General features: G+C 53.7%; 1 protein-coding gene across 1 annotated transcript; it reads left to right on the plus strand.

The window, feature by feature from the left end:
- The first annotated feature begins 2,276 nt into the window (after positions 1 to 2,276).
- Positions 2,277 to 11,943, plus strand: BHMT2 (betaine--homocysteine S-methyltransferase 2). The gene is made up of 8 exons (XM_040985855.1): positions 2,277 to 2,309; positions 4,679 to 4,811; positions 5,533 to 5,624; positions 5,878 to 6,069; positions 7,151 to 7,298; positions 7,811 to 7,993; positions 8,228 to 8,456; positions 11,862 to 11,943. Exons 1-8 carry the CDS (start codon positions 2,277 to 2,279, stop codon positions 11,941 to 11,943), a joined length of 1,092 nt encoding a protein of 363 aa, XP_040841789.1.
- The last annotated feature ends 9,358 nt before the right edge of the window (positions 11,944 to 21,301 follow it).

Genomic DNA, 21,301 nt, shown 5'->3' on the forward strand with positions numbered 1-21,301 from the left:
TTCAAGAGAAAGAAGACGATGTTTTTAGGGAAGCATTTAAGATTGGGAATCCTGAGTCCCCAGGTGACATGAAGAGCTACTTGAGAGATGCTCCATTTTCCTCCTCAGAGCTGTGAGGACACTCCCGTCCGGCATGGCCTTTGGGTCTAGGCAGGACGCAGGGTTTGAACTCTGCAGACAGCCACCTTAACTCCTACTGGAGGCAGTGTGGAATGGTCATAAAAGAGCTGAAATCAAACAAACTTAAAGCTAGGCAAAAAGCCAGTCTCCTCTCTTACAAATTAGAAACGGGAAATTTTGAAGGGTCTACGTGTTCTCCCAAGTGCTTTTCAAAAGCAAGCATTTCTTTGGAATACAGAATTGCATTTATAGATAGGCAGCAACAGAAAGAATTTGAATCTAATCATTCAACACAGAGACATGCCTTGTTGGTCCCAGCACGGTGGCCTAGTGGTTAAAGTCCTCGCCTTGAACGTGCCAGGATCCCATATGGGTGCCGGTTCTAATTCTGGCAGCCCCGTTTCCCATCCAGCTCCCTGCCTGTGGCCTGGGAAAGCAGTCGAGGACGGCCCAAAGCCTTGGGACCCTGCACCTGTGTGGGAGACTCCGAAGAGGATCTGGGCTCCTGGCTTCGGATTGGCTCAGCTCCAGCCATTGTGGTCACTTGGGGAGTGAATTATCGGACAGAAGACCTTCCTCTCTGTCTCTCTTCCTCTTTGTATATCTGACTGTCCATGATCCAGCTCCCTGCTAACATGCTTGGAAAAGCAGCACAAGATGGTCCAAGTCCTTGGATCCCTGTACCCACATGTGAGATCTGAAGGAAGCTCCTGGTTCCTAGCTTGGGCCTGGCTCCCTCAGGCTTTTGTAGCCATCTGGGGAGCAGACCAGCAGATGGAATATTTCTTTCTCTGTCTCTCTCTGTGTAACTTAGACTACTTTGAAATAAATTGATTTAAAAAAACGTGGTGGCATAACAGGCTAATCCTTTGTCTATGTGTCAGCATGCCATATGGGTGCTGATTCAAGCCCCAGCTGTTCCAATCTTCAATCCAGCTCCTTGTTGATGGCCTGGGCAAGCAGCAGAGATGGTCCAAGGCCTTGGGCCCCTGCACTCACACAGGGCACCTGGAAGAAGCTCCCGGCTCCCAGCTTCGGACTGACCTGAAAGGAACCAGTTAGCAGATGAAGTTCTTTCTGTCCTCCTCTCTGGCTTTCAAACCAAATCAAATAAATACCTTTTTTTCAAAGTTCCAATTTTATGCTTTTTCATCTAATCAGTTTTAAACAGATCGTTTGTTAAATTTCTACTTCCTTCTGCATTGTTTAAAAAGCATCACTGTTATTATGTTTTCATGTGGTTTCCCAGTTTCCAACCACATCCTCGTAACTAATGTTTGGGGCGACCCTGCGCGTTGGACAGAACAAATGCTAGCATCGTCCATCTCATCGATGAGGGGCAGTAAAGCCACCTTCCACGTGACACAGCACCGATGACCAGGGACAAGCCCCACAAGCACAAGGACCAGGCAACCACCTGCGGCTGCAAAGACAAATGGACCAGATGCAAGAATGCAGGCACTTCAGGGCCTGCGCTGAAGACACAAGGTGTAAACAAATCGCATTGACGTGACACTGCTGGCAAGCAGACCCAATCACCACCCAACACAAGGGCCTCCTAACCGCGCTGAAGGGAGCTACGGGCCCCCAACGCCCACGGGGAATGCTGAGGGCTCTCCTTCCTGGGCGATTGCACTGTGAGAGTGGGGTCTGCAGAGGCTCTCCGCACTGCAGAGAACTCCCACCTGTCAGTACACACAGTTAACAACCACTGCAGACCACCTGATGGCTAACAAGCCACCACCGGGGACCCTCACCGGCTGGGGGACCCTCACCGGCTCAGGCACCTGCCCTGCATGGCCGGGGGACTTGCCACCACCCACACCTGCGGGTGCACTACTCCCGGCACAGACTCTTCTTGAATCGCCAAACAACATTAAGATAAGGCCGACGCCCCCAGTCCTCCAGACGCCACACTCACCCTTCCCGGCAGTGGCTGGAATGCGGGCGCCCAGACGAGCCCCTCGGCAGGAGTACCCGCAGCCCCCTCAGTCCCCGCAGCATAACGTGGCCGAAGGGAGCAAGCGCACCTGCTCTAAGTGGGGCAGCTTGGGCCACAGGACAGGACGCGGCGGCGGCCGGCCCCTCCCCGGGGCGGGGCGGCCAGGAGGATGGCCTTGCGCCCGGACCGCGCTGGCTCGCAGAGCAGAGGCGCGATGGCAGCGGGTAAAGGCCCTGGAGCCGCCAGGGTAAGTTCCCCTTTCCTACGTCCCTCCCTCGTGGGGCACCAGGCTCAAACCCCATGGTCTGTATGGCCGAGCGCTTGGCCTCTCGAGCCAAGTCCCTGATCACAGCCAAGGTTATTGCCACTTTGCAGGGTCCAGAACCCTCCCTGGCAGGCCTTGGTATGCTGAAGTGTCTGCCTGGTCTTGGAGCCATGTGGCCTTGACTCCTGCCCTGGACTCAGCAAACCGAAGCTGCAGAGCAGTCAGACAGACCCACGAACCCCTCCAGACCTTTCCCATCCTCGCTGAAATCTATATCAGGTGGAGGACCTGGGGGGTTCCCACAAAATCCAGAACAGCCTCAAGGCACCAGAGCATCTGCAAGACCACTCAGGGCAACCCTGAACTCCGGTACCCAGACAGATGGTGGGAGGGGGGCGGCCTGGCTGGGAAGTGCCCAAAGCCAAGCCCACACAGCACAGGGAGCACTGTCCACGTGCAAGCCTCCCCCATGGAGCCTCCATGGGGCTTACCAAGGCAAACCAGGAACAGGCACAGTGGGCGCAGCTCTGACCATTACAATGCCCACGTGATGGGTCCCCCCCGCACCCCAGCACAGGACGTGAGGTACATGCCACTTCACAGGTGACATGAGGGCTGTGCCAACCAAGCCTGGATTATAAAAGCTGCAGGCATGGAAGAAAGCAGTCAATTATATATATACACACATATATGAAAGGCAGAGTTGAGAGAGAGCGAACTTTCCATCTTCTGGCTCCCTGGGGCTGGCCATAGGAAGTCAGGAGCCCAGACTCCACTGGGGTCTCCCACATAGGTGGCGGGGCCCAAGCACTTCCCAGGCATGTTAGCAGGAAGCTGGATTGGAAGCAGAGCACTTGAGATTTGAACCAGTACTGACAAGGGATGCTGATGCTGCAGGTGGAGGATTATCGCATGCAACGCTGGCCCCAAAGGGTCACTTCCAGAATTCATGTAGTTGCCATGGGCACCACCTCCAATTAGTTCTTCCATAGGAGGGCAGTCCTGGCCAGGTAAGCCTAATGGTGGCGGGGGTCCAGGTGCACTGGGCCTCCTGGCTTCCTCCCATCACAGGGCAAGCTGTCCTCCCCTGAGGGGGCAATGGCTCCGAGGACAGATCACAGGTGAAGAGGCAGTAGGGGCTGACATGGGATCACTTGGGATCCACGTTGGGCTTAACGTGTAGGGCTCCTCCTTCCACCAGCCCCAGCCTTGTCAGTCTGGAGTACGTGAACACTCTCCGAGGTGGTGATGGAAGTGATCAGCCGTCTCCCCAATAGAAAGTGGCCAGTTGCCAGTGCTGCGTGAGGGCACTCATTCAGCCCTTGTTGTATGTTATCAGCTCCTGGCTCTGCTTCCTGCCAGTGCACTCCCTGGGAGGCCACAGGTGCTGGCTCTGTACCCACCATGTGGGAACGAACCAGGAGCTTGCTTGCTCTAAGAAAATGAACAGTTGGACAAACATCCAGACCACAGAACATCTTGTGGTTGCTTGGTATCATGAAGATAGTCAAGTATAAGCTATAGGTATTTTTACCCTGGTCTTCAAGCATGACTTTCCCCTCCCTTTTCTGGGAGAAGCCTCTAGCACCTCTAAGTTTCAATCAAAAGGGTCTCTTGGCTCACTGTTGGCATGGTCTGCTTAGGTGCCAGCTGAGGTGGCAGGGATGCAGTAAGTCAGCCACACCTCCTGGGTGAGCTGAAGAGACGGTGAGCAGCAGGCTGCGCAGTGCAGGTGGGTTAGGCACAGGATGGACATGGCCAAGGGGACCGTCCGCCAGAGTCAGGGTCGACCGCCTTAGGCACATCACTCGGTGGACGGACAATTCAGCCCCGTCCTGCACCCTGTGGCCCCAGCCCCCTCCCTGGGCTGCTGGGAGGGCGAGAATGGCACCTGTGAATTTTCTCTCTGGGCTTGGTGAGTCCTGGGCCGACTGTGAGGTCAAGTACACCGTGTTCTTCTCAGGTCTCCAGAGGAAATCATTTACCAGGTCATGTGGCCAAGACGCAGTCTTGATCCTTCTGCTCTGTTCCCAGCATTTCTGTGGGGCAGGCAGCTCCTACCGCCCATGCGGGAGATTTGGATGGTGTCCTGGCCTTGATCTGGCCCAGCTCTGGCCACTGTGGCCACTTGGGGAAGGAGCCAGCAGGTGGAAGAGTCTCTCCTCCCCTCTCTCTCCCCTCTTCCCTGTGTGTGTCACTCTGCCCTCCTCATCACCTTGTTTAAAATTGTAAGCAGTGCAGTCTTGCTGCTGCCCCACTGGCCAGGATGCCGGTGCTCCCACCTCTGTCTGAGGTCAGAGAGTGGGCAGGTACCAATGCCTTGCCTCTTGCTTCCTCCTCCTCCTCCTCAGGGCCTCCTGCAACGTCTGGATGCTGGCGAGGTTGTTGTGGGAGATGGCAGCTTTCTGATCACACTGGAGAAGCGGAGCTTTGTGAAGGTTGGGTGCTGGACGCCAGAGGCTGTGGTGGAGCACCCCAACGCAGGTCAGGGCCTGGGACCAAGCACGGCTTCCCTTCGAACTGTGCTGTGAGGACTCAGCCATGAGTTGGGGGCGAGACCTCTCTCCCCATACCACGTACACCCTCATACCCCTCAATTCCAGGAATGTTTTACCTGCTAGACAAGGCTGAGGTCCCACCACTGCGGGCACCTGTGATGGGACCCCCAGGCAGACTCCCTGCCACTGCCATATCCTGCCTCTGGGGTCAGGGGGTACCAGGCCTACATCGTCCAGCTGGGACACAGAGGGTGCCGGGTGGATAGCAATGCCAGAACTGGGCTGCTGCCCCTTGTGAAACTGGGAATATACAGGGTTGGTGCCCACAGGAGAATGACTGGCCTGACTATATGAACAGGTACCTGGCCTGTCAGACACTGTGGATCTGACACCATTCTTCCCTGAGCAACCCTACACCAACTCCCATAATCCCTGCGACATTGTCATCTTACACATCCCTACACAACTCTACATAGCCTTACACAAGCACACACAACCTATTTCACTATACACACTCCTAACCAACTAGACTCTGGCTTACACAAGCACACAGGACCTGGCACACCCCTCACAGCCTCATATCACCTCATGGACCTCTCCACAAGGATAGGCCCTGGCAGGCTGTAGGTGCTGTGGGGCATACCCTGCAGGAGGGCTGAGAGCCGGCTGCCCTGACCCTGACTTGGTCCCATGCACCCACTCTGCAGTGCGTCAGCTCCACATGGAGTTCCTGAGGGCGGGCTCCAACGTCATGCAGACCTTCACCTTCTCAGCCAGTGAGGACATCATGGAGAGCAAGGTGATGGGGCCTGTGTGGAGGGAATGGTGGTGGGCGGTTGATAACACCTCCCGACCCACAGCCATCAGGCACCCCATGAACAGTCCTGTCCTGTCACTGAAGGCAGAGGGCAGGGGATTGGAAGAGGGAGAGAACACCTGGGGATGCTCAGCTAACCCCCGCCCCCAGCTGTCAGTGGCCGAATCCCCAGGTCCTACATCACCAGGTCCGGTGAAGCCAGCCTTATCGGCCCCCATCTGCCTACCACCCACAGTGGGAAGCTGTCAACGAGGCTGCTTGTGACCTGGCCCAGGATGTGGCCAACCAGGGTGATGCCCTGGTGGCCGGGAGCATCTGCCAGACATCCCTGTACACACGGCACAGGGACGAGACCAAGATCAAAAAGCTATTCCGGTCACAGATAGAGGTGTTTGTCAGGAAGAACGTGGACTTCCTGATTGCGGAGGTGAGCCTGGTGCTGGGATGGGGGGCTCCAGGGTACAATCTCCCCACCTCCCCAACCCGGGCTCCCTAAGCACTGCCTGTGGCCCTCACACCAGCATGTAGCCGACCAAAGGTGTGAACCAATGCAGGCTCACTCTTAAGTTTGATTCTCTATGGGGCCGAAGGACAGAGCCAGATGGGCCCTTGACCTTCCTAAGCCCTGGGCAGCCACAGCAGCAAGAGACCCTGCAGCCCAAGCTGAGAGGAGAGGACAGGGACAGTAAGTGAGGGGGCAGGAAGCGGGTGGGGTCGGGGGTGGGGAGAAGGGAGCAAAGCCCAGGAGGTGGGGGCTCTGCAGGCTCCGGTGGCCCTGCCCAACGCTTCCCAGCAAGAAGTTGGCAGACCTCCCGCCCACCCCCTTGTAGCACACACCACTGTGATTTACTGTCCGCAGTAACACAGGCATGGTGTCCTGAACAAAGAGATGGGGGGCCCTAGATCTTCTGTTCTCCCTAAGATAGAAAATAACACTCCCCCACCTTGCTTAGCACAGTTCCTTGCGGGCCAAGCTCTAGGGGGAGTGCCAGCCAGCCCTGGAGCTTGGCAGGCATTTAAGCAGTGAGTCATGGGGTAGGAGTGCTGGCTCCATGCTCGCTGTCTCTTCCTTTCAAACAGATAAAAGTGAAAAAACAGGAATTTACCTGAACCAGGAGGTAGACTGCTTTCTGCCGTCCCCTTCCTGTCCTGCACTGGACACCCTGCTCCTCCAGTGATCCAATGCCCAGGCCTGTGCCCTGGGGAGGCTGGCAGCAGCTTCCTCCTGTGCCCAGAGACAAGAGAGATATCTACCATTTCTCCCCGGTTTCCCATAGATGGGTTTTCAGTGGTGGCCTTGAGGGCATTCTGAAGCAGGACCCTGCTAGGGACCCAACCTGCACAAGAGTGGGTGGGTTTTTCACTGGGTGATCTTGTCAGGGCTTAAGTGTTGGCTGAGAAAGGTGCTATGTGGTCAGGTGGCAGAGACTGGGTCCTCGGCATGTGTCACCCTACAGGATGCGCGGGGTCACCCTGGGGACTCTAGCGACTCATGCCTTTTTCCGCAGTACTTCGAGCATGTTGAAGAGGCTGTGTGGGCTGTGCACGTCCTGAGGGAATCGGGGAAGCCCGTGGCGGTCAGCCTGTGCATCGGGCCTGCAGGGGACTTGCACGGTGTGACCCCCGGCGAGTGCGCTGTGCGGCTGGTAGAGGCAGGTAACTCATAGCCCTTCCTGAGTGCTCGGCGTTTGGTCCTGGGTCTGACCCAGGAGCCGTTTGCCAGCAGAATCAACTGGGTTTGGTTGCTTTCTTTAAATCTCGGAAGATGAAAGACAGTCAATGTCTCAAGTACGTGTCAACTACTAGGGGGAAAAAAACGTGGGGAGGGGGGCCAGGCTGTGGTGCTGCATCTTCAAGGACTGCTGCACCGCCAGCAGCCCAAGCAGGCACCAGTGTAAGTCCCAGATACTCCACTTCCAATCCAGCACCTTGCTGATGTGCCTGGAAAAGCAGAGGCCCAAGGACTTGAACCCCTGCCACCAAGGTGGGAGACCTGGCCTGTTCCAAGTTCCTGACTTGGGCCCGGCTCAGACCAGGATCTGGGGAGTGAAGCCGGGGGTGGATAATCTTCTGGTGTAACTCGTCCTGTCGGGTAACTAACTCAATAAGAAGAGAAAACAAAAACAGCAAACAAGCCGAGGGGGTCAGAAGCCTGTACTCTCTTCCAGGGGCAGACGTCGTGGGCGTGAACTGCCGCTTTGGTCCCTCGACCAGCCTGGAAACCTTGGCACTCATGAAGGAGGGCCTGAGGGCCAAGGGGCTGAAGGCCCACCTCATGGTACAGGCCCTGGCCTTCCACACCCCCGACTGTGGCAAGGGGGGCTTCCTGGACCTGCCTGAATACCCCTTTGGTAAGCTGAGGCAGGTGGAAAGGACCTGCTGTTGCTTCTGACAAAATTCCCAGGTTACCAGAAACTGGAACAGGTTCACGTGAAGGCCCAGACATCTCGTGTTCATTGGCGAGGCCTGCATAACCCACAGTTGGCAGTTTTTTAAATGGAGGGTGGGTAAGGAGGCAGTGCCCTGGGGTATCTGTCATTTGTAACTGGGACAGTACAAGAAGCCATCTCACTGTGGTCTTGCAGCCCTGGAGCCCCGCGTGGCCACCCGCTGGGACATTCAGAAGTATGCCAGGGAGGCCTACAACCTGGGCGTCCGCTACATCGGCGGCTGCTGCGGGTTCGAGCCCTACCACATCAGGGCCATCGCGGAGGAGCTGGCCCCGGAGAGGGGGTTCTTGCCCCCGGCGTCAGAGAAGCACGGCAGCTGGGGCAGCGGCCTGGACATGCACACCAAACCCTGGATCAGGGCCAGGTGGGAACTTCTACCTGAGTACTTTTTATGTGTTTCTCTCATCTCGTTTTCTTTACCATGCACATAAATAGTAAGGAAAGTTCCAGACGCGTAGACATGTGTGGAGTCTGGCTCTGCCCTGGCCACTGCTGCTGTCTTCTGCCTCAGGCATCCTTGGCTGCTCCTTCCATGTGTGCCAGTCCAGGTGTGCCCTGGAGGTGGCGCTCTTGTCCTCCCGGGGGAGTCCCTGCCCCTGATTCTGGACACCGGCTGGCACCGGCACTATGCCTAGACTCAGCTGGCCCTCCGCCTGACCCCCTGGGACACATCTGCTGGCCTGTGACCCAGATGTCGCAGTGGAGAATGGGGTGAGCCGCTGGGCTGCTGCTCGGTCAGTCCTGGAGACCTGTGCAGCATGGCGGCCTGTGAGTGTCTTTGACACTGAAATCTGCAGATCCTGGCCCCTGTTGGGTGAGGGGTTTCTTAGCTCTCCCTGCTCCACACAGCTGCAGTCTTTGGTGGGACAGGCTCTCGCATCAAGGCCAGTGGATCCTCAGCCACATGACCTGCTGTCCAGACCCATGTCAGATTTCCACTTGATTCCTACTGGGAACTGCTCTCTTGGTACATCTGGTTTCCTAGGATTTTCACATGATATTCCGTTGTCCTCGTCGGAAGCAAAATCGCAGGCCTTCACACCTCAAAGGTCTCGGCATTCCTGGACTGGACTGTGTGTTAAAGTCAGTCGTCCTGCTATTGAAGACATGTTTCCTGTGGCTCCCTGACTTCGGGTTCTGTTTGGGATCCTGTGTGTCTGGCAGCCACCCCTCTGGGTGGATGGATGGACAGCAGATGGGGACATGCATACAAAGCCATCGCCCCATCTTCTGGGGAACTGGCCCTGCCACCGGTCTTTCCCTCTCCCTTGAGTGGTGCTCCACGCTTAATCCGTGCTGCACTTCTTTTATCGGTGCAGTGGCCTTTGAAGCAGGCTTCCTTTTAGAACTGGAACCTCCTTCCTAACGTAAAGTCATAGAAGCAGGAAATATCATTTAGCCAAGTCTTTCTTTCAGGAGATAGGGATATTTGTCAGAGAAGAATCTTTTACAGGTATCCTATTTACAAAAACTATGAATTCTAATTAAACAGTGAGGAAAGCACACACGGGTGATGATTAAAATGGTATAAATAAATGAGAAATTACTTATCTTAATTATCACCTTTTAGGGACCATTCTTTGTAAGGCATTAAGAAATTATCTGCTAAACCAAGGCCATCTTTTTTTTAAGGATTTATTTATTTTTATTGGAAAGGCAGATTTACAGAGAGGAGAGACAGAGAATAAGATCTTCCATCTGCTGCTTTACTCCCCTAGTGGCCACAAAAGCCGGAGCTAACCCGATCCGAAGCCAGGAGCCAGGAGCTTCTTCAAGGTCTCCCACATGGGTACAGGATCCCAAGGCTTTGGTCCATACTCCACTGCTTTCCCAGGCCACTAGCAAGAAACTGAATCAGAAATGGAGCAGGCGGGACATGAAGCAGCATCCGTAGAGGTTGCCGGTGGTTGTTAAGGGGAGGATTAACCAACTGAGCCATCGCACTGGGTCCCAAGCAAGGCCATCCTTGTACCACAGACAATTAATTCTGATGCTGCTGGATCTCCTGACCACACAGAAGCTTGTAATTCCTAATAGTTCATCGCCTCAAAATATTTCTTTTTTTTCTTGTTGTTGTGTTAAGTGAGGGAAACTCTAAAAATACATTTAACACAAAGATCTGTAACCAGGGACTCTTGCAATGTTTGTCTAAACACAAGGAACAAATATTGACAAGGTGGTTTATTCTGTTAAAAAGACATTTTTTATTTGAAAGGCAAGATTACTGAGAGAGGAGAGAGCTCTTCTGTTCCCCGCCCCACCTCCCGGTTCACTCCCCAAATGGAGCTAGGCCTGTCTGAAGTCAGGAGCCAGGAGCTTCTTCTGGGTTTCCCACAGGCGCTCAAGGGAGCCCAACACTGGGCCATGCCCTGCTGCTCTCCCAGACACATCAGCAGGGAGCAGGATGGGAAGTGGAGCACCTGGGACTTGAACCGGTGCCCACATGGGATGCTGGTGCTCCAGGTAGACTTAATGTGCTATGCTATGCCATGGCTATCCTCCAAGAAAGAAAATTACTCTGCTCTTTGTTACTTTTTAAAGAAATTGCACTTCATCTTGCTATATTAAAATTTTTTCCTACACTACTATTACATTAAAATATTGAGTTGGGAGGATTCAGCTGGCAAATTTCAGACTAAAGTAATTCATAAAATAAGTAAAATTGCAACACAGTGGGCCTGGCACCAAAGCTCAGTGGCTAAATCCTCACCTTTCATGAGCTGGGATCCTATATGGGCACCGGTTCGTATCCCAGCTGCCCCACTTTCCATCCAGCTCCCTGTTTGTGACCTGGCAAAACAGTAAAGAACATTCCAAAAGACTTGGGACCTGCACTCGGATGGAGACCTGGAACGGGCTCCGGACTCCTGGCTTCAGATCAGTTTTGCTCTGGCTGTTGCAGCCACTTGGAAAGTGAACCAGCAGCTAGATCTTTCTCTCTGTATCTCCTAACTATATCTGCCTTTCCAATAATAATAAATAAACCTTTTTTAAAAAATTGCAACATTGCCTTTCCAATAAAAGTAAATAAATCTTTTTTTTAATTGCAATATTGCCTTTCCAGTAAAAATAAGTAAATATTAAAAACAAACAAACCCGCAACACAGTTTCTTTTCTCTGGAAGGTGGCGTGGGACCTAGGAACTGTTACTTAGCACAGAAATGAGAAATGCTCTCTGTTTTGAAGCAGAAGTTCCATTTCGGCCTGCTCTTGGCCAAGCTTTTTCAATGTATGTGTACACTGGAGGGTGCTTCAGGAAGCTTGTGGGGCAGGCGTTCAGGCTAGCAGTTAAGACACCAGGTGAGTACCTAGGTCCAGCTTCCTGCTGTGGCACCCCATGACCACCCCACTCCACACAAACCCCTCAGCAGGAGATCTGACCTGAGCTTGCAGCTCCCGCCTTCATGAACCCTCTGGCTTCTCCGAGCCCCTTGGCTAGTGGAGCCACCTGGAAAATAAAAGGAGAACATGCATTTCCTCGCTCTCTCCCGCTCCTCCTGCTCTCAGGACAGAGGGCCAGGCAGCGAGGGAGGGGACAGATTTTTGGTGTGAAAAGTTTTGAATTCCAGGCATATATATATATTTTTGTCATTACATGCACTTTTCATGAACTGCCCTGAAGCTCTCCTGTGCATGGATTTCAACTGTTTTACACCAAAATCAACTTTCAGATTCCCTGTTCTGCCAACTTTGTGAATTGCCTCGTCTGTGATATTTAAAGCTTAGGCTTGAAGCACCTGACCCCTTTCCTGTCTGTCTGTGAACACAGGGCTCGGCGAGAGTACTGGGAGAGCCTGCAGCCAGCCTCGGGCAGGCCCTTCTGTCCAGCGCTGTCCAAGCCAGATGTCTAGGCCGGTGAGGGGAGCAAGTGCCCAGGGCCCTCCGCCTGTTTTCTGCCCGTTCTCTGATCCTTCCCCTGATGTCACCATCCTCATCCTCACCCTCATCATCTGTGTCCTGCATTGCTCCTGCTGCTGCTGCTGCAGGGACCCTGCCCCACACCTGCGGCCCCACACTCTCAGAGACCACCAACAACCACACTGACTTCCTGGGATGAGTCTGGTGTCTTAAGATAAAGGGAAGTCACTTAGAAACGGTCAAGGCTGGTTCTGCAGTGCCTGTGTCTCTCGGGCCGCTGAGGCGATGGCTGCAGAGGCTGCGACCGCCCCACACAAGACGCGAGCAGGCAGCCTTCTGAAGCGAGTCCCTCCAGGGTTTTCTAAACATGTCTCTGTGGTCATGGACAGCTGCACTCAATGATGATGCCAGCTCCACCCTCCACTTGACGGGCCACTCACAGATAAGACCCCCTGCTAATCACCACAAGGGAACCCAGTGAAGAAAGAAGTCCTGGGAGGCAGACCCCACTTGTCCTGGCTTGGGTTCCTGTCCTTCTCCCTCTCCCGTTTCTTTTTTCACAACAATGGATGGTGATTAAAAAACATACAAATCATGCACTTGTTACACTTCTTGCCTGTCTTAAATTCCATGTCATTCTTTACAACAATAATAAATTTATTACCCACTATGTCCCTGCTAAATTATATGTAAGATTTATTTACCTTGGGCCCGGCGCCATGGCCTAGCGGCTAAAGTCCTCGCCTTGAACGCGCCCGGGATCCCATATGGGCGCCAGTTCTAATCCCGGTAGCTCCACTTCCCATCCAGCTCCCTGCTTGTGGCCTGGGAAAGCAGTCAAGGACAGCCCAAAGCCTTGGGACCCTGCACCCGTGTGGGAGACCCAGAAGAGGTTCCTGGCTCCTGGCTTCGGATCGGCATAGCATCAGCTGTTGCGCTCACTTGGGGAGTGAATCATCGGACAGAAGATCTTTCTCACTGTCTCTCCTCCTCTCTGTATATCTGACTTTCCAATAAAAATAAATAAATCTTTAAAAAAAAAGATTTATTTACCTATCTGAAAGACATATATGAAGAGAAGGAAAAACAGAGAGGGAGCTTCCAGCTGTTGGTTCACTTCCCAGATGGCCACAACCATAAAATCTGGGCTAAGCCAGAGCCAGTAGCTTCTAGATCTCCCAGGTGGGTGCAGAGGCCCAAGGACCTGGGCCATTTTCCACTGCTTCTCCCAGGCCATTGGCAGAGAGTTGGATGGGAAGTAGAACAGGCAGAACTAGAACCAGCACCTGCATGGAATGCCGACACCACAGATGCAGCCTAGAACCAGCCCCATGGAGATGGTACTTGTACAGTGGGTTGGGGCTGAGGAAACTGGGTGACTTTCTGGAGACACTACACACTCAGTGATGTGGACCAGGACCCACAGCCCAGCTGCCACACCATGCCACACCATGCCACACCATACCACACCTGTCATGCCCAAGGCTGTGGCTCTGGCTGGACATATCCAGGTGTATCTGCTGCCGAGTTTTAGAAACTTGGGGTCGTCTTTCCTTCAGAGGAAGCCACCCATCAGTCCCAACATGTGGTTTGTCACTCCTTGCCTGGGGCCTGAGCCATAGCACTGTCCCTACCATGCACAACCCTGCCCTGAGAGACCCAGAGGGGCCAGGACACAGCATGGGGGTCTCAGAGCTCTCTGAGGGTGAGTGCTCCCTGAAGGCTGGCAGAGTGTCCAGCTGCAGCCAGGGCCTCCTGTTCAGCCATCTCTCCTGAAGCGGAATGCCCGTGGGAGTCAGAAATCAACTTACCCACAGCTGCCACCCGGTGGGCCACATGTTAGATGTGGACACACATACGGCAAGTTCATGGCTCCCTAACATCCCATAATCACTGTCAGCATGTTCCTAGCCTCTCACGCCTTCATTTTCCCCAAACCTAAAGCACATCCTTTTGCCACACGCTGCCTGGGTGCTGCAATACAGCCTTACCTCTTCAGCCTCAATTTCCACATGTGTACACTGCGGTGGCCACGCAGCTGTGAGGACCAGCTGTGATAGCAGCAGTCTCGGGGTTGAGCCCACGCGGGAGCACCCACGGCCCCCTGTGCAGGCATCTCCATGAGGGCTAAGAGCTGAGCACTTTCCACGTACAACAGTCACCAGTTTTGTTTAACACACACATGGCTTTCAGCCCGGCAGTCTGAAGTACAATGGCCTGGAGGCAATGTTGACCAAAGCTTATCCACGGGATAAGCACAGACATCTACCAGGTGAAATGTGTGAGAAAGATTTCCTACTTGAACATATGTAAATAGTGGTTGGGTCAGGCTTTAAATAATAATATTAATCAGATTAGTTCAGTTATGGCCACTGCATCTATTTGGGAAGTGACTCAACAGACGGAAGACCTTCTTTCCTTCTCTTTCCTTCCCTCTCTGTAAAATCTGCCTTTCAAGTAAAAAATAAATAAATAAATAAAATAAGGGTATGTGTGGCAGCATGATGCTCAGTGGCTAAATCCTTGCCTTGAACATGTCAGGATCCTATATGGGCACCAGTTCGTGTCCCAGCTGTTCCACTTCCCATCCAGCTCCCTGCTTGTGGCCTGGGAAAGCAGTCAAGGACGGCCCAAAGCCGTGGGACTCTGCACCCATGTGGGAGACCTGGAAGAGGCTCATGGCTCCTGGCTTCAGATCAGATCAGCTCCTCCGTTCTGGTAGTTACAGCTACTTGGGGAGTCAACAAGCAGATGGAAGATGTCTCTTTCTCTCTGTAAATCTTCCTTCCCAAGAAAAATAAATAAATCTTCAAACAGAAAACAAAAAAGGAGGAAGTGGGATAGTGAGTAAGGCATGACCTCACCAGAAAACCCTCTACAACAGAGTGATTACTGGTTACTTGTATAAAGATTGGAACAGAAGTATGTGTGTGTGTAACTTAGAGAAGGGACCCCGAGAACTCTAGAATGAACCCCCAAAGAATACCCTGGTGCTGTTGCCCCTCTATGCTTCTTCATCATGAAGCAGCCAGAGTCAATGCCCACCTGTCCCTAACAGCAGCTGGGGTCCATTCTTCCGGGGGAAGGAATGTTGAGGAGTGAGACAGGGTGACAGGCAGTTTGGGGTCTCTGGTCCCTGGTGAAGTTACCTTTGCAAACCATAAAATTTTGCTCCTCCTCATTCTCTGCCCTTCCAAGAGCACATTCTCCCTAGCTACATCCCTGGGGGATCTGTAGGAAGACCGCTGACTGGCCCTATAGGAAGATAGTTGATTCAGAGAGGACAATGGGAAGCCTTGCTAGTGTGGAGCCACGGCTAGCGGCCATCGTGATTTGATGCGGAAATGCACAGGCCAGGAACTCCCTAATCCTCAGGTTTAGCTAACAGATCAGACATGCTTCCTGTCACAGGCAGAGGTGCGAGAACTCCCACTGTCTCCAGTCAACTCCGTCTTGCTGTTGACATACAAATTCCTCAAACCCTCCTCTCAGATGTGTATGTGACCCTCGGTCTGTAAAAGTTAATAAACTTTGCCTGTTGATCATCAGAAAAAAAGGGGGTACAGGGAGGACCAGAACAATGAGGAAAAGCTCAAGCACTTAATCAACAAAGGCAACTGGTCAACCACTCGGGATGAGAAGGCATGGATCTCAAATTTTCTCCCAAATAAATTCTATCAACATGTATAGCACAATAACTCCACTGTGGGATGAATCAGGAATGGGTTTCCCAACACAAGGGTCTTGAGCAGCGTCAGTGCAACCCCCACCCTGACCGCTGCACCTGCTTGACTGGCATTCAGACCTCCTGAGCACCCCGTCTTGGGTTCACAGAAGAGAGGGTTCTTCCAAGCAGAGCCCTCACCCTCACCCTACCTGGCAGTGTTTCCTGTGTAGGATGCCTTATGAAGCCCTGTGCACCTGGTGCGGCTGACAGGCAGGACCAGGGTGTGGGACCTACACCACCTGGTATGGCTTATAGATGGGGCCAGGGCGTGGGACCTGCAGGCAGTGAGCCAGGGCTCCAGAGCTTTCCCAAATGTGGCACCTGCCAGGCTCAGCCCCATCCTTTCTTCAACAGCTCCCGGAGTTCAGCTCTGTGCTCCCTCACCCCACATGTTTCTCATCCTGCCCCTAGATCAATGACCACAGACATCTCGAAGATCATCTGAAGGCCTCGGGAGATGAGCGTGGTCTGAGTGCTGCTGTTCTGCCTTGAAGCTTCACACACACTTGACAAACCCAGGCAGACTTTCCTCCACTTACAACTAGGACACAGACTTACTTCAGCTACTGAATATTAGAAAACATAAATAGCACATTCAAAACCAGGTAAGTGTAGAGGAGACATTCACATCTACTGATGTCAATGACTCGAGCACTGGCACTGGTGGATAGCCAAGTCATCACCATCCTCTCTCTAGAGGTGCAAACATGGACAACCTATTTGGAAAGCAAGTTGGCCATATCCGTGGAAATCTAAAAACCCACACATCTTTGGACATGCAGTTTTTGCAGGCAGCAGCTTTGCTTGCTATGCCAGAGTGCCAGCGCTGCGGCTGTACTTCTAAGAATGTAACTGTCTAGAACCAACCTAAACATCCACCTGTGACTCACTGGCTATGTAAACCATAGAACACTGGCTTGTAGTCATTAAAAGGAGCACAGTAGGAATACAAACAAGGACCCCTGGAGAATCAAGACAGTGGAATAGGATAGGGACACGTTTAAACAGACAGTGTGAAGCAAAGAAGGCACATTCCAGGAAACAGGAGAGGACAGAACAACAGCAGAAGGGCACCTGGAGACTGACAGACATGGGAAAGCAGCAACACAATGAGGTGGTGTTGCAGTGACCGACATCCCAGCAGCATTCAGCAAGTGGTGATCTGAACTCCACCGACAGCCGAAACTGTCAGCAAGGTGGGAAGGGAGCACAGGAGGTGAACCAGGACAAACAACGGCTGGTCTATTTGATTTGACCAGGGGAAGAGACAGAGCAGCAGGTCCCAGACAGATGGTGCAGGAACAGGGTGGATTTCACAGTCCACTCCGCCCCCTAGAACTGAGTCGGGCACCATTTTGAAGAGGGAGGTAGAGGCTACGAACAGTAGTGTGCAAGCAGTGGGCTGGGAGTGAACTCATTTCTGGAGATTCTTTCTTCTGCCTCCTTCATTCTATCTTGGAGACTTTCCATTGCACTTGTAATTTGTTCCATTGTACTTTTCATTTCTGATATATCAGCTTTCATTTGATCACTTCCTGTCTGACATGTTTCTTAAATTTTTTGAACTCCTGTATTACATGCTTCTCATTGTTGATAAGAAGCTTTATAACAAGTGTTTTGAATTCTGTATCTCCTATTTTCTCAATGTATTCCTCAGTTAACTCTGAGGTTGGTCAGCAAACAAGAGGAGCCTGACTTTTCAGCCCCAGAGCAGACGCCTACTGGACCGCAGGACCACCCTTCCCAGCCCCAGGGCAGATGCCTGCTGGACCACAGGACCAACCTTCCCAGCCCCAGAGCAGACGCCTGCTGGACTGTGGGGCCACCAGCCCTGTGGGTGGCCGCCCACAAATCCTGTGGGGGAGCAAGGAGGAAACATAGCAGAGCCTTCATGGAAAGCCCTGGAAGAGGTCGGAGGGATGTGTGCAATGCGAGAGTGAAGGTCATCTGGAAAAACAAGCAAGCTGTGGTCAGATAGCGCCCAGAGAACGGTAAGCAGAGTTGGGCAACCAGTTTGGCTGTACAGTCAGCTGCCTCAAAAACGAACACGCGCTGTGTTCACCGACAAAGCAAAGATCTTCAGAAGCACGCCTCATTGCCCCCCTCGGCCTGCTCCACTAAGTGGCCCAGGGGAGCAGGCCAGGCAGCTGACCTGGGGAGGTGGGGGTGGCAGGGAGGGGAAGGGGCGGGCTGGGGCTCTGGCAGCAGATCTTACTTATGGCCTCCACCATCGGTGGGCACCGAGAGGCATGGGGGGGGAGGGAGGCCGCACTCCCCACGACACACACGACACACACGCAGCTTCTGAGAGTGAATCTGGAGAAGCCTCTTGCCTTTGTGTGCTGTTTTCTTAACCAAATACACCGCCTCATACTTCTTTAGCGCCTGACCCTATGGTGGGCACTGCACCCTGGCTTCAAGGCTGTTTGGATATTCTCTCGGTCATTCCCGTGCCCTGCCCAAAGGGGCAGCAAAGCTGCCTTGTTCACGGCTGGGCTTTCAGGGTCCTTGCCTATTCTGGATCATAAGACACGTGGAACGACTGAGCAAGTGAATGAACGCAGCTCTGCGGTTGAGGTCACAACGCTGAGTCAGCCAGCACCTGGGCCCCCCGCGTCCTTGTGCTGCTGCTGGCTTTTCCCGGACATTCTGCCAGTCAGCAGAGGCGACGCATCTGGAGTTCACTGAGCACTCACGCAGCCTCCAGGCTGACCAAGGAGCAACACTGAGCCCGGTCTGCAGTGACCCCACTGTGCCCCGCCCCTCCCTCGCCATGCCGCAAGCAATAGGGTTTCTTAAGTTTTGCCTTCTCCCTTCTGCCTGCCTCTGCTGCAGACCCCTAAGCTCCTGACCTGGGTGGGAGTGTCTGGGCCACAGGCTCCTCCTCTCCGCCCCAACTTGTTAGGGGCTGACACAAAGTCAAGAGCAAAGGCCACCCAGACAACAGGAGAAATTGTTTATTTAGTTAGGCCTTCATATCCACGACACACAAAGAACACCCTCAGACAGGCAAGGATGAAAGAGAAGGAGCCACGAATGGCCAGGGGCACAGGAAAAGGGGCTCCGCGTTCACGGTCAGACACCATCCACCAGGAAGGCTGCTACAAGGGAGGACGAGCGGAGAGCACCAAGGGCCAGAACGGAAGAGGCGACTCCGGAACCTGCGGCCAGATGACCAGAGTGGGATATGGTCGCTCCCACGGGCACCAGGAAGGCAGGGCCCTCCAGAACAAACACACAGCTGTCCCAGGGGGTGAACCCTGATCTTGTTCGTCTCTTAGTGGCTTACTACAAGTGAACCGGCAGGTGGAGGTTCTTTGTCTCTCCTTCTCTATGCGTAAATCAGCCTTTCCGATAAAAATAAACATATATTTAAAAAAAATAGATAATATCTATTTTAATTTGAAAGGCATGGTTACAGAGAGATGGGGGAGGGGCTCTTCCATCTGCTGGTTCACTCCCCAGATGGCCCACAACATGCAGGGTTGGCCTAGGCTAAAACCAATGGCCATGCGCTTCTTTCAGGATTCCCACGTGGGTGCAGGGACCCAAGCTCTTACTCCATCATCTGCTGCTTTCCCAGGTCTGTCAGCAGGGAGCAGAATCAGAAGTGGAGTCACCAAAACTTGCACTGGTGCCTATATGGGATGCCAGTCCCGCGGGCAGTAGCTTAAGCCCCTGCATTGCAGTGCCAGCCCCTCAAATAAGTAAATCTCTTAAAAACAAAATCTTGAGATGGTGAAGCCCATGGGTCTCAGGGCTACGGGGAGGGCTGTGGGGAGCCTGTAAGGTACTCAGCACAGCTAACTCACAGAGCGGCAGGCTGACCACCCCGTCAGCACCCAAGGGAAAGGCTGAGAGGGGACGTTCAGAAAGCGATGGCAGTCCGTTAGGGTGCTGAGAGGAGGTCCTAGGACTCACTGCTGTGGGTGGGGAGATCTCCCGGAGGAAGGCTGGAAGAGGTCTGTGAGCCCTGAGCCCCATGGCTGCAGGGGCTCTGACCTCCACCGGGTTCTAAAGGGAGGTGCTGCAGAAGTGCAGGCCACCGCAGGGAACTGAAGATGCCTCGTGTCCTGCATCCTTACTCTCCTGTTTTCACTCACAGAGACACAACAGAGCTCGTCGCAACATCTCACAAACCGAGGGGAACATCCAGGCGGCTGCGCTTCCTGTCCCCAACACCCAAGCACCAATAATGGGAAACCATCTCAATGGTGCAAGGTTAACTACGACAATTTCGGACTCAGAAGAGCTATGAAAAGCTGGTTGCATTTCAGAGCCCCAAGTGGAATGGCAAGTGAAAGTCCTGGCATTTTTCCCATCCACACACTGGGACAGGCACTTGTTCGGCCATTGGATGTCTAGGGTCTCATTGAAACACAGGAGGGAGGATCTTCCCCCCCAGCACCAGTGCTGCCCACACACTGTGGAATATAAACTATGGTGTCAGGAAAGCACAGCGGGAACCAGAGGCTCCAACTGCCTTTCCCCAGGTTATAATAGCAAGGGACGGGCTCCAGTGCTCAGCCTGCCCCTCTCCTATGGGACCGACCTTCAACCAGAATGGGCTCTGTAGAAGCTCGAGGACTCGGTCAAGGCATGCTGCCCCGTCCACCACTCTGCAGAGATCAAAGAGTCCAGCAGCCATCCAGAGCACCAGGGGGCACGTGGTTCTCTGGGACTGGGACAAGGACCGGCAGGGTTGGCAGCTCCATGGGGGTGCAGGGGATGCCTGCTCACAGAGCTGTGGGTAAAGGTTGCACTGGCCACAGGTGAGCTGTGGACCCTCACCTGCCATGGATGCAACTGGTAAGAGGTTCTTTTGTAAATGGACTTAACGGGATGGAGGGGTGAGAACGGCTACAGACACTGGGCCACACACATCTCACCTATACCAACCATGTACACACCACAGCCAGGCACCCACTGGGTGAACACGGGTCAACATGCCAACTCAACGGAGGCCCTCGCAGTCAGCCAGAGCCTTCCTAGCCAACCCAAGCACTGCACAGCACGGTGCAGACTCAAGCCTGGTTCTTGCTGACCCAGGTCTCTGCTGCGGGAGGGGGTGGGTGAATCAATCTCCCTTCACCTTCTCATGCTTTCCAGTTTAAACCTGACATACTGATCATAAGCAAAATGAACAAGGTTTTGTTTAAACACGAAAGACTGCCCTCACCACCTGTTGTTGAGGTTTCCCGTGGTGTCACCAGGAGCTGCAGGGCCCCACTAGGTGTGCAGGGTGGATTCATGCATCCCTGGACGCAGGAGGCACTGGCCTCCACCAGGTACTTAGCCCGGGCTTGCGAGGAACTTCTAGGAATCAGGCCCTAGCGAGGGCCAGGCAGGTCAAGGTCAGCGGCCAAAGCACTGGGACACAGCTGTGTTTGGTCCCTCAGCTGGCGGTGGCCTCAGGCTGTCTTGTTTGTTCTAGGCCTGGGTGCCCCCTCCCATCCTGGGAAAGCAAACCTCTCCCCGGCTCTGGGAGAGGGGACGAGGCAGTCTGTACCCTGCCCACACCCACTGCTGGGGGGAGCCCAGAGTATAAAGTGCCGGCTGTGGGCGCAGGCAGGGCTCACCTGGTCTGTCGCACAGTGCTGTGTACACGTCCAGACACCACGAGG

This window comes from Ochotona curzoniae, unplaced genomic scaffold (assembly GCF_017591425.1).
Source record: "Ochotona curzoniae isolate NIBS_2020 unplaced genomic scaffold, NIBS_Ocur_1.0 contig_4501, whole genome shotgun sequence".
Taxonomy (NCBI): Eukaryota; Metazoa; Chordata; class Mammalia; order Lagomorpha; family Ochotonidae; genus Ochotona; species Ochotona curzoniae.

Bases quoted from the DNA above. Each gene is read 5' to 3' on its own strand.
- BHMT2 (XM_040985855.1), top strand. From the start codon at position 2,277: ATGGCAGCGGGTAAAGGCCCTGGAGCCGCCAGG. The intron at 2,310-4,678 runs GTAAGTTCCCCT...CCTCCTCCTCAG, and splicing joins AAGGCCCTGGAGCCGCCAGG to GGCCTCCTGCAACGTCTGGA. The intron at 6,070-7,150 runs GTGAGCCTGGTG...CTTTTTCCGCAG, and splicing joins TGGACTTCCTGATTGCGGAG to TACTTCGAGCATGTTGAAGA.